A 13559-nucleotide genomic window follows, 5' to 3' on the forward strand; every position below is an offset into this window, starting at 1 on the left:
CCTTCCTCCTCCTTCCTCCCCCTCCTCGTCCTTTCCGCCTCCTCTTCTCCTTCCTTCCTTCAACACCTTCTCTTCCTCTTCCTCTTCTTCCTCCTCCTCTTCTTCCCCTTTCTCTTTCCTCTCGCCCTCTTTCCTCTTCCTTCATTCCTTCCTTCTCCCCCTCTTCCACATCTTCCTCTTCCCCCTCCTTCTTCCTTCCTTCCTTCCTTCCTCCTCTTCCTCTTCTTTCTTCCTCCCTCCCTTCCTCCCTGCTTCCCTCCCTCCCTCCCTCTTCTTCCTCCCTCCCCCTTTCCTCTTCCTCCTCCTCCTCCTCTGCTGCCCATCTCCTTCTCTTGCAATCTTAGCTAAGGCTGGAGGCGAGGAGGGAAGAGGAGGATCAACCAGGAGCCACAGAAAGAGAGAGAGGCAGGCGCGTGCCTAGCCAGGGTGACGCGCGCGCGCCCCCGCCCCCGCGCGCCCCCGCCGTCCCTGTCCCTGAGAGCCGGAGCCCCACTCACTACAGAGCAAGAGCCAGAGAAGCAGAGCATCGCTGGATCGGCTGCGCCTGGCGCCCGTCTCCCGGAGCAGGACTCCTTCCCTGCAGCTGCTCCCTCCCTCCATCATGACTCCCCCGTCGGAAGGATCGGGGCCGGATCGGAGCCCTTGAAGGGGGCTTTTGGGGGCGGGTGGGTGGGTGGGGGTCGCCTTGGTTCCCCCTCCCTCCCTCTCCATCCTCCCCTCCCCTCTTGCCATCCCCCCTCTATCTCTCTCTGGTCCTACCCCCCTAAAAAAATTAAGCACCCCTATCTACCCCCCTTTCCCCTCCTTCCTCCCCCCTTTTTTGGATAGCACCCCCTCCTCTCCCCTCTCCTCCCCCCCTTGAAGATGGATGCCTCCTTTTGCCCGACCAAAGGTAGTTTTTGGCAGCTGCTGTGGCTCTGGAGCCTCTGGGGGGACTACCTGCTCTCCGCCTGGGGATGCCCGGCCAACTGCCTCTGCAACAAGACCGAGATCCACTGCAAGAAGCCCGACGATGGCAACCTCTTCCCGCTGCTGGAAGGGCAGGACTCCGGCACCACCAACGGCAACGCCAGCATCAACATCACCGACATCTCCAGGAACATCACCGCCATGTAAGTCGAGGATCTGCCCCTCTTGGATGCCTTGGGTGCCAACGGGAAGGAAATGGGCACCGAGGGAAGGTGGGCACCTCTGAGGTGCCCCTTGGCAACTGGGTGGTTTGTGTTTTTTTTAAAAGAAGGGCATTGAGTTGGATTAGGCATAGGCTTTAAACAGAATGCAGATCTCCTCTTCCATGGCTTGGTTTCCCCTCCAAAACAAATGGACAGAGAAGGGGGCATGCCAGTTTCAACCCTCTCCTGATGGAAATGCAGACCTCCTCTTCCATGACTCCAAAAATATGGGCACAGAAGGTGGAATACCAGTTTCAACCTTCTCCCGATAGATATGGAGATCTCCATGTCTTGGTTCCCACTCCAAAAAAAGAAATGGGCAGAGGAGGGACATGCCAGTTTGAACCCTCTCCTGATGGAAATGCAGATCTCTTCCATAGCTTGGGTCACCCTCCAAAAATAAATGGGTAGAGGATGCCAGTTTCAACCCTCTCCTGATGGCAAAAAAGCAACAGTTTGGACCAAAGCTGGGAAGTCAAAAGCTGAAGGAGCTGGGAGCCACCTTGGGGGTGAGGTTTGTGTGTTTGTGTTTGTGGACCAGAAAGATCCTGGCTTGAGATACCTTCCCCATCCAGCCCAAAAATGAAGACCAGTCTTTCTCCTCCTCCCATTTTGGAGAAAAGCCTTGCCATGCCCATCAGGGTGGCATCTCTCGCTTCTTTTTGCCACCTTTCTGGGTTCTCCATGGTGGTTTTGTGTGTGAGTTGAATGCAGTGATCTATAGCATCTCTAGTGGGGTGTGTGTGTGTGTGTGTGTGTGTGTGATCTATAGGCATCTCTGGCAGGTCTGATGGGATGTCTTCTACAAAGAGGACAAGACTTGTCCCTGCAAAGAGCTTCTTCGGGTTCAATAAGGGACATATTTTGGGGATTAGAAACCAGGGGCTCTTGATGCCAGTCTGCCTCCCAGCATCCCTCCCTTTGGACCTCTTTTCTTTTTCTTTTCCCCCCTCCCCCTTTTTTCTTTTGCAGTGAATGTTTGGCTGCCAGAGTAGCTGAGGTGAGGCTTGTGGAAAGGCAAGAGATATTTTTAGTGCAAGGGCTTCAATACTACTACTAATAAAATGGCTTGTAGGGTTGTTTATCAGGGAAACCAACTTCCTTGAGAGATTCCCAGTGGCTAAAGCCCATGCAAAATCCCTTCAGTGGGGGAGGAAGGAGGGAGGGGGAAAAAGAAAGAGAGAGAGACAGAAAGGCAGCCTTTCCTTCCCTCTCTATTCCACTTTCCTTGTAAGCATCCATTCTAGATTTTAGTTCTGGATGCATTTTTTTTTACAATAAAACACCCTGCTCGGCTTTAGATCTCTGCATTGTGCTATTTCGAGCAAGGCACATCATGCACACACACAGAGAGACCGCGTTGGGGAGAGTGCATGGGCATAAAAACACCCTCATTATCCTTTTGCTAATTGCAAAGAAGGAGAATTAGACAGAGAGAGAGGGGGGCATCCTTTTCCATCAGCCCCAATAAGCCGCCTGTCCCACTCAAATGGAGGCAGGATGTGGAATGTGGATTGCTTCATTTTTTGGCAGCCCAAGGCAGGAAGGCCAAAAGGGAAGGAGGGAGGGAGGGAATCGAACCATTAATTAATCAATTAATTAATTGATGGTACAGGGAGGGGGGTACATGGACCTTCTTGGGAAGTTGGGGGGTGGTGGTGGAAGTGCAGAGACATGATCTTTTGGGTTGTTTCCCTTTCTCATTTCCCTGGCTGGGCTGTTCAGATCTGGCTTTGGAAGAGTTGCCGGAGAGTGTTTTTTGTGGCTTTTTCGGGCAATGTGGCCATGTTCTAAAAGAGTTTATTCCTGACGTTTCGCCTGTGTCTGAAGCTGGCATCTTCACAGATTTCTCTGGAGATGCCAGCCACAGATGCAGGCGAAATGTCAGTAATACACTCTTCTAGAACATGGCCACAGAGCCCGAAAAATCCCACAAAAAACTATGGATGCCAGCTATGAAAGCTTTCGACTTCACAGTTGCCAGTGAACTTGTTTTGGACCTTAGTAATGGCTTCATGGTGTGTGTGTGTATATATGTATGTATTTCTCCCCCCGCCCCTCTCTCTATATATTGGCCATGCCCTCAGCAATGGATCTTCACAATTCTCCAGTACTGGTTCGCTACCAAGGATGGTAGCTTTTGTATAAATAAGTCAACAAAAGTTACTACACTCCAGAGATGTGGGGAAGAGAAGAAAATAAGTATCTATCTCTGAGCTGACAAATGCTCTTCTATTTGCTCTCCTGGGGGTGAATGGCTCTCCCCAGAGGCAACTATCCAAGTGGCTGTTTTGGAGCCCCTGCTGCCTCCAATGGATTCCTTCTATTGCCATCTTTCTATCCTGCAAATCTGTTCCATGCCGCCCATTTTCTGTTCTGCCTTTTTTCTTCAGTTTTTTAAAAACCCACGCAAATGTTCTTCCACGTAACCAGAGAAACTGACTCTGGATGTAATGCCACCTTCTGTTCCGCATTTCGTCAGTACGGAGAGACTTCCAGGTAACATTAGAGAGAAAGAGAGAAAAGTCAGAGAAAGTTGGTTTCAGGTTGGTGTTTTGGCCTTTGGACCTTTGGAGGCATGCTTTGAAGGTTGGAGAGAAAAGCGAGAAGAGAAAACTGTGGACGATAATGACACTCTGCCTTGATAGAAGTCTTTCTAGCATTTTTGGGTTGTTGTTACATGGATATTTCAGCCAGTGTGTGTATATCATAATCTGAACTGCTGGGGGAGATATGATTATGTGAATCTTTTGTGTCCGGGAAATAACTTGACTGCTTTGGAAATGCTGATCAAGCAGTTAGTTAAGTACAGGGAGGACTCACTCGACTCCAGAATAAGTGAAGGTGATGTGTGCATTTTGAAGAATGAGGACATATTTTTATTCCCTTTATTGTTATTTTTTCAAAGTCGGGAAATGATTGGAGATTCTTGTTCAGGAGAACTGAGTCTGCTCGCGATTCTAGCTTTTTGAAACAGCTAAGGAAGAAGCTAGTGACTGTTCCACAGGCCAGCCCTGTGTTGCAAAAAGGCTGGACAAAATTTGTATTTTGGGCCAAAGAACTCTTCAAAATGTGTGCATGTGAATGTGTGATGGAAGTGATAATAAAATCATCAGTGGTTATTTGCTACAATGGTGTGATATCTTGAGGTACGGTCTACTATGGATGTCAAATCCTGGGAACTTTTTGCCTCACCAATGGGCTTCCTTGAAGTATGTGAGTGGCCAGCTGTTGGAAGCAAAATGCTGGATTCGATGGAGCCTCATCTGTGGACCACTATATGTGTATACATGGATTACTAATCCCTTTCTCCTGTCCTTCAGTAATTCTCCTCAGGGACCTACAACATGTAGAGAGATCTTGTAACATCTTTGAGACTCATTGAAAGAAAGAAGTTGGCAGCACGAACTTTCGTAGACTTTGGCCAACTTCCTCAGATGCATTAAGTCTTCGAAAGCTCATGTTGCCAACTTCTTTTAGTTAGTATCAAAAGTGCTTCAGGATCTCTCTCCATACTGATTCTACAGACTAACACAGCTATGTCTTTGAATGGGGCCTACAATGTTAGCCTAAAAGAGGTCATGATGAGTGGAAAACAGGATTACTTTATTGGATGACAGTTCTTAAATTCCCCTAACCAACGATTCCAAAGTTTGATGGAAAACTGGTGGAAAGTGTTGTTTAAGGTTATGGCAAGTTAATGGGTTCATAGAATCATAGAATCTTCACATTGGAAGGGACCACAAAGGTCATCTCATTCAATTTGATTCTGCCATGCAGGAATACACAACTACAGCAGTCCTGAAAGATGCCCATCCAACCAGCCTCCATTCTACGATCAAATAGCTCTTACTGTCGATGTTGAGGTGGAATCTCTTGTAAATTGAATCCATTGGTTCATGTTCTAGTTGATAGACAGGAGACTGAGGACCTCTCTTCCTCAGTTCTATATACTTAGGCCTTATTTATCTATAGAACTATCAGTGTACATGCACTTCTCTCTCAAGCCTGGGTTTGAGTTTGGTAAAGCTCTAGGGCTCTCTGGCTGAGAAATTGAAATACCTCTTCATAAGCCACAAACCTTCAAATTCCATTGGATGGAACCTTGGCAGGTAAAGTGCAATCTTTTACTTGGTCTCTGGACTATAACAATGAGTGGTTGTTCTTGTTGTCGAAGTGGAATCACAGTGCTATAGTTTTGTAATGTGAATGTGTCTATGGTAAAGGGTTGAGGCACAAGAAGAGCTTCTGCCTCTGGGCTTCCCATTGTGAAATTAAGTGGATACCCTGCTGTGTAAGATAAAGATGGCTGTGAGAGAAATGCATCAATTGTAACATAAGCAAATCTGTTTGTAAGTTTCATATGTGGCTTTTAATTGTGTTAACCATGCCACATAGAGGAGACCATTTGCTTCAGAAAGTGAAAATGTGATGGTCAGAAATAACATTGGTCTCAGATATTTTTTTCTTCTTCACAGAGGAAGTTACAAAAAAAAAATCAAAATCAAAATAACATAACTGGCTCCAAGACATCTAAACATCTTTTCCAGACCTTCCCCTCCTTCCTTCCCTTTTCTAAAGCTCTTGATAGGGAACATGAAGCTGGCGTTTCAGTTCTACTGTTCAAAGTTTGGTGTGTGACAAGGTGTTGTCTGCACTGCAGAAATAATGCTGTTTGGCACCACTTTAACTATCATGGCTCAGTGCTATGGAATCCTGGGTTTTGTTGTGGCACTGGAGTTCTTTGAGGAAGGAAGCTAAATAACTCATCCAATAATAATAATAATAATAATAATAATAATAATAATGAAAAAAATTACAAATCCCAAAATGCCATAGCATTGAACCAAGGCAGTTAAAGTCGTGTCAAACAGCACTATTTCTGCAGTGCTGATTAGACCAAAGTTTCGTAGTGATGCTTGTAGCATCTCATGGGGAAAAGTGGAGTAGGAGCAGGATACATGGCTTGTTGTGTACCTGTGGTTGCTGTATATCCAGGTTCAATCTCTGGCATTTCCCAGGTAGTGCAGTCTGAAATCCTGGGAAATGCTGAGCTAAATGGATCACAGCTTAATTCAGTGTCATTCTGATGGCTGAGTTTAGAATACTAGATGTTGTCAGGCAGCTTTCTGTGTTTCTAGATGTAGACCTCATAAAGCCAATGAAGCATGTAGGCCAAAGCTTGTCTGCCAGCTGAGGCCTCAGAGTCTTTTGTTCCATGCTATCTTAGTGGTGAAACTGCAGCATTTTATGATACAATCGAGATGCCTCTTTCTTTTCTCCCACGCTCAGTCTTGTGAGTTTTCACAGTCATGATTTCTTTCTTTGTCTGACCCACATTCTTTAGTCCTTAAAGGGGTTTAGGTAGTAGTTTACTTGGCTTAAGAATAGATGGTCAGACTTTGATCAGACTTCTGCTCAGTGCTGGGTAAACAAACAAACAAACCAAACTCATGAAGATGTCCATAAAGGCAGAAGGGGTCATTGAAATCTTTTCATAAAAGTTTCTATTTGACAGACTGTTCTACATTTTTTAACCTTGAGTCAGTCTGAATGTTGCATTTAAGATATTAAATGTCATTGATCCTTGGTTTGCATCAGAGTTTGTTCTTTGGTGAATGATGTGAATGGAGACTTGTCAATGAGGGGAGTCAGTTCCATGGAGGATCATTGGAAACTGAGGCATGCATTCAGATCTGAAGTAGCCACAAAGCTAGTGATTTTACTCAACCTCCCACCAGTTTTAAAGAGGTTTAAAGCATAAACCATCAGAGCCTACCATCTTCAGGTGAGAGAAATTCCTCCCTTCTAGATGATAAGACAAGTTTCCAGTTTCCTCATTCTCATTCATATCATGCATCTCTTTCTAAGCAGGCAAAGAAAACCTGTTCCAGCAATGCCAAGGCTGAAGTTGCTCTCTCATCCTTGCCACTTCTCCAACTTAGATGATATGGTGCTACTCAAAGCTCCATACCAAAACTCAGCATTACTATTCAAAACTCAGTTTCAAAACTCAAACACATCACTACTCATAGGAGTGCAACTTTCATTTCTTTCCTTCTTTCTGAAGAAATGTGGTAAATTTGAAATGTCTAAAATTGGGCCAATGCAATTTTTTTACTTGCCTGCATTGTCAAAGAGTTACATTTCGGGATGCTCAAGGAATTGGATCTTTACAGGTTCTGAGACAAACTGCCCTAATCTCTGTGTGCTAGACTAATCTGAGACTAGAGCATGGCTGTCCTTCAGGTTCCATAGGTTTCCAATGTTTCCAATGAAGTTGTAGTGTTTAAAATGTGGTGAAAAAATGTCATTTCAGATTCAATTTTTTTCTTTAAAAAGTCTATTTGGACAGAAATAGATTTAGTAAAAAAATCAATTGACACTGCTCTCTCTGTGTTATCTTCTGTTACTCTCTCCCCCTCTTACACAGACACACCTATCTATACTGTAAGGGGGATCATTCCATAGATTACAAAGGCCAGGGCTAGTCAAATTGTAGCTCTAACAGTATTGCTGAACTACAACCCATCACCCTAGACAGTATATGTAATGAAGATGGATGATGGGTTTTTTCCCCTCTCCCAACAACATCCTAAACCAAGCTGTCTTGCATTAAGTCTGGACAATGCTTTTGCTGACTCAGTATGATTTGCTCTGACTGGCAGGGGCTCTCTGAGGCCTTGGGTAGAAGCTTTCCCCAGTGATACTCCCTGATTTGTTTAACCAGAGATGCCAGAGATAGAAGCAGAGAACTTCGACATGCAACACCATGCGCTCTAACGCTGACTGACGGATTAAGGTTGCTTCCAAGCAAAGGGTTTGTGAGTGACCTGTGCTGCTGAATCAGCATGCCAGATCCAATAATAGCATCTGTACAGCAATTTAGAGGTGTTCAGATTGCAAACTGGACACTGTCTTGCAATTTTTAAAAGACGCTTCCCATTGGAGAATAGGTGTAGATGGTGGCTTATTCTGGGGAGAAAATGTGTAGCTTGCCAGTGGTTAGACTAGAACGAGACTGTTCCTAACTCATGGCATGACCTCTTGGCTACTCTTCATGACTATTGGGACATAGCAGTTCAAATTCTGGATTGAGCCTAGAGAGTTGCTAGTTGACTCAGCCATGAAACTCATGAAGTGACATTGGGCTGGACCTTCTCTCTTAGCCAAGCTCAATGGCTTGTTTTGAGACCACAACTGTGGTGAAGGGAATCATGTAGGCCACCATAGGTTACCTGAAGGAAATATAAGATATAATGATGCCATTTATAAGCATAGTCCACAACTGCCCCTTCAATGTTGATAGGTAGATGGACTACTCATAGCTGGATTGTTCAAGATGACTGTCAGTTATCACAAAAGAACAGTGACAGTTTCACTCTTCTTCTAGGTTGGCATTATTATAGCTGATTAATAGCACATTTATACTAAAGAATCTAAAGAAGTCAGAACCATACAGTTGGAAGAAACCACAAGAGCGATCCAGTCCAACCCCTTGCCATGTAGGCATAAACAGTCAACGCACTCCTGACAGATGCATCCAGCCTCTGTTTAAAAACTCCAAAGAAGGTGATTCCACCACACAGAGGAAGCATGTTCCACTGTCTAACAGCTCTTACCATCAAGAATAACAGAATCATAGAGTTAGAAGAGACCACAAGGGCCATCCAGTCCAATCCCTGCCATGCAAGAAAACTCAAAGCACTCTTCCTAACAGATTAGTTTTTCCTAATATTTGGGTAGAATCATTTTTTCTCATTGCTCCATGCCCTAGTCTCTGGAGCAGCAGAAATCAACCTTGCTCTATCTTCAATATGACATTGTCGCGGGACAAACTGCCCAAAAAGGGTGGTCTGCCGGTACCTACTTTCCTGCTGGTGAGAAGCTGCAGCGGACAAACCATGCGGCTTCTCACCAGCGAAAAAAGAGCCTGCAAAAAGCGGGTTCTTCTTACATCGTGGCTGCAGCATAACTAGTGTGCCATGGCTTGCCATGGTGCACTAGTTTCATAAGTGCCACGCGGCACTTACGTAGCAATGGCTGCGCCCATCTGTACTGGGCGCTGCCATTGTTACGGCACGACGCCATAATAAGGCTAGGAACTTTGCAGTTGCCACACGGTCCCTTAGCCCTAATACAGCACAAGTCCACCGTATTTGGCCCATCTGGACTGGGCCATTGTTTCCAATTTCTCAGCATGGCTATCATGGCTATCATGTCAGTTCTTAACCTCCTTTTCCCAGGCTAAACATACCAAGCTCCCTAAGTTGTTACTCATAAGGCATGGCTTCCAGACCTTTCACCATTTGGGTTACACATACATGGTAATTTCTTTGAAACCAATTTCCCCCCCTCCCAACTATAAGTACATTTGGATAATTTCTTTTTTAAAAAACACACACCCTGAAACAAAATTATCTACAATCCATACAGTCCAACAGATACATCTATTCCTAGCAAAAAGAGGATCATGTTGCCATATTTGTGGGTCTTTTTTCTCCCCTTCTCTGGAAAAAAGTTTCAATACAGATTTACCACTAACACGCAGATATTCAGACCATGGCCTGTAAGAGTCAAGTACTTAATCTCTGGGCATGGATGGAGGAACCTGCCAGTTTAATTTTCTCCCACATTAATTTTTAAAAGTTCTTTTCATCTTGAATGTCTAGAAATGCATGAATTTTTATAAAGGGCAGACATGTGAATGGGATGGGCAGGCAAGAAACGTCACCACTCATTATTCAGGCATTAAGTTAGGAGTGCATAACCAGTGAGGCTATTAGTCCATCTAACTTTACATTTTTGACACTGATTAGCAGCAGCCTTCTGGGGTTGAAGATGTTGATCTTTGCAAGCTCTATCTAAAGAGGCCAAGAACTGAAACGGGCAACTTATGGGTGCAAAGCATGGGGTTCTGCAACAAAACTATAGCCCTTCAGTTCTCACCTTGTTCTATGATAAAGATCTGAAGGATAAACTTAAATATCTTAATCTGGTCCCTCTTGTCTATGATGTCGATGGGTGAACCATTGATGGTCCTTCAGGCAAAACACTCTTACTATGATATTGAAGTCTACTTTTGAGCCCAGCCCACTTTCTTTTCTGGTGCTAGGAAGCAACCTAGAGGCTGCAGCACTGGAGTATTCCAATATCCCAGCTATGATTTGTTGTATCTTGATAGGAATCTATTGTCTGAACCTTGGTTATTGTCTAAACCTGTGACTCTGTTGTCTTTAGTGGATTTTTCATGCTCCCCCTTGTCTTTTTCTCTCTGCAGAGCTATGCCAGGACAGTGACTATGGTATGGCCATGGCACCACTAGTCTTCTGCCATTGGCAACTCTTTGCAGATGCACCTTTTTGGTTGTGTCTATAATGCAGCATGTGGAGTTGCAAAGTGAGCTGGTGATGGCAAAACCCAGATGCCTCTTTCTGAAGCAATTAACCCCAGCCTGCTCTGTTTTGCACTGCTGGCTGCCCTGCACCATTCAATACGGTGGCGTGATGTTATCATCCTCGTTGTAACCCACTCTACAGTTTAAATGCTTGTTGAGAAACTGAACAAAAGCCTCAATTAATTAACATTCGGCTATGGATATTTTCTCTCCTCCTGCTCCCCTCTGGTATTCCTCCCTCCTCTCCCCCTTCTTTCCCTGGGGATAGAACAGATATGTTCATTGAGGGCAAAGCTAGTACAGCTTGCTGTTGTGTGCTGCAAAAATGAACCAAGGTCAGGTGGAACTAGAGTGAGTGGGAGAGTCTGAGAGGCTGTGGATTTGAAGACAACACAGCAACGTTTTGGAGAGGGTCGTTCATGTTGGTTTCAGGTGGTGGAGATGGTCAGACGAATTACTAGGCTTTTGTTAATATTATTATTTCCCCAGCTAGCATACAATGGAATAGAGCACACTGTAACATTCCTATAGCTTTGAGTATCTGCTTTTATTTATACTGGAAATCCAAGGTTCACCAACTCTTTTCCTGGTAGTGTAGTTTGGCAGAAAAAAACTGTGAGTGCAGGAACTTATTTTGAATTCCAGAAATGAATTAATTTCACACAGTCCTTCTACACACAAAAAATCAACTTACCAAGTTGTTCCAACTTTACTACATTTCAAAACTCTTTTTGTAGCATGATTGGCAGTTGGAAATATTTATTCATATGTTGGTGACCACCTAAGCCACATTTCAGTAGATTCCAATTTAGATTTTTATCAGTGCTATACTGGGTATCAGGGTGCCACGTACATGCCATGAGAGATGTGCCAGAACCCAAAATATATACTACTTGGTGGAAAGGGGATGCCTAACATCTCTTTGTATAAGTTGCTGGTCTGTCTTTCTCTCACACACTGAAAAACTCTACCTCTGTATGTCACCTTTTACTTGAGAGGTATATGTGGGTTACTGTGGAATCAAATTTTTACTTGGTCATCAAACTCACTGTGTGACTTTGGGCCACTAACACACATCTCAGTTTAACCTATGTCACAGTGTTGTTGCTTAGTATACCTTTGTTTGACAAAGTGGAGAATGATGCGCACTGCCCTAATGTCCTTGGAGGAAGAGCAGAGTAAACATGTATTTCTAGTAATGGTGGTACTAGTACGCAGCAATGAGAACATCAAGAGCAACAACAGAACCACTATCAATGATCTTTGAGTATTTCTGGAGAGCAGGAGAAGGCCCAGCAGACTGGAGGAGGGCAAATGCCATCTTCATCTTCAACAAGGGAAGGAAAAAAGAGGACAAAATAATTATCAACCAGTCAGCCTGACATCAATCCCAGGAAAGATTCTAGAGCAGATAATTAAACAGGAAATCTGTAAGCACTTAGAAAGGCATGCTGTGATCACTAAATGTCAATATAGCTTTCTCAAAAACAAGTTATACCTGGCTAATCTTATTTTCTTCTTCGTTGATAGAGTTACAAGCTTGGTAGATGAATGGAATGCTGTGGATGTAGTGTATCTTGGTTTCAGTAAGACCTTTGACAAGGTCCTCCATGATATTCTTTCCAAAAAACAAGCTAGACAAGACTACTGCCTTGTGGATTTGTAATTAGTTGACAGACTGAATCAAAGGGTGCTCAGCAATGGTTCCTCTTCATCTTGACAAGAAGTGACTAGTGGAGTGCTATTCAACATCTTCACCAATGACTTGGTTGATGGAGTAGAGGACATGCTTATCAAATTTGCAGACGGCACCAGATTAGGAGGAGTTGCAAACACCCTAGAGGACAGGCTCAGAATTCAAAATGTCTATAACAGATTGGAAAGCTAGGGCAACACTAACAAAATGAATTACAACAGGGAGAAATTTAAGATGGTACTCTTAGGCAGTAAAAATGAACAGATAAAGGATGGTGACACTTCACATAATGACAGTACATGTGAAAGAGATTTAGGAATTTCACTAGGCTACATGCTGAACATGAGTCAATAGTGTGATGCGGCAGCCAAAAAAGCCAATGCAGTTCTAGGCTGTATCAATAAGAGTAATGATATAAATGCAAGTATAAATAGAGACTTTGGACAGCCATACTCCTCACTGTACCTATAAACAACAACAACAACAAGTGTTTTTGCCCTGAGCTTCCCTTTGGGGCTCATGTGGAACATTCTTACCATGCTTGGCATTTTTAGGATGAGTGCAGCCCACATTGCTCCCAAACCCCCCACAACCTGCCTACCTCTGATCTAACTATTCACTGGATTAACCTTTGCTTGGACTTCAGACTCCTTTCCTACTCAGGCTGCCTTTGGGTCTTGCAACTGCTTTTGTTCTATGGCACCAGTACTAACATGTGCTGATTTGTATCTGCTCTATTTTCATGCTACCCAAAGCAGAACAATTGTGCTGAAAGCCAAGAAAGAGATACACGCTGTTCTATCACTGAGTGATTACTCTTCTAACCTTTGAAAGCATTTTCCCCCCCTGGAATATAAAAGAGGAGTGTGACTCTGATTTTAACTCTTATTTTATTTTATTTTATTTATATCCTGCCTTTCTTCTAGTATGGGATTCAAGGTGGCTTGAAATCATTTGAAGACATATTACAACTAAAACTATTAATACAAAAGTGAAAACACAATTTAACCTGATTTCACTCTCTTTCTGAAAACAAAAAACACCCTTAAAGTACAGATTAAAAGACATCCTTAAAAGATCATGGGGAGCATGAAAGCCTTTGACTTCACAAATCCTTAAAAGACATTTAAAATATAATAATTTAGAAACACAACACCTTCCATTAAAAGCTCCATCTGCTACAATATATCTTGGTGTATTTGTGCGTCAGAGAAAGTGTTCTCAGAAGACTTGGAAGTATACTTTAAAGGGTCAATTGTGTTTGCTAGGAAGAACAGGCTGAGCTCTGCTCTTG

General features: G+C 43.7%; 1 protein-coding gene across 3 annotated transcripts in view; it reads left to right on the forward strand.

Annotated features, from left to right (window-relative positions):
• Positions 1-753: 753 nt before the first annotated feature.
• LOC149307419 (NT-3 growth factor receptor) overlaps positions 754-13559 on the forward strand; it is a 366336-nt gene continuing 353530 nt past the window's right edge. For all 3 annotated transcript variants that reach the window (XM_089539129.1, XM_089539130.1, XM_089539131.1), the window contains exon 1: positions 754-1112. In XM_089539129.1, the coding sequence (XP_089395255.1) occupies positions 865-1112 (248 nt within the window). In that variant the 5' untranslated portion in view covers positions 754-864. The remainder of the gene's footprint in view (positions 1113-13559) is intronic.

The sequence above is a fragment of the Sceloporus occidentalis genome, unplaced genomic scaffold (assembly GCF_023333645.1).
Source record: "Sceloporus occidentalis isolate IW3139 unplaced genomic scaffold, rSceOcc1.0.p SCAF_9, whole genome shotgun sequence".
In the NCBI taxonomy this organism is placed as follows: domain Eukaryota; kingdom Metazoa; phylum Chordata; class Lepidosauria; order Squamata; family Phrynosomatidae; genus Sceloporus; species Sceloporus occidentalis.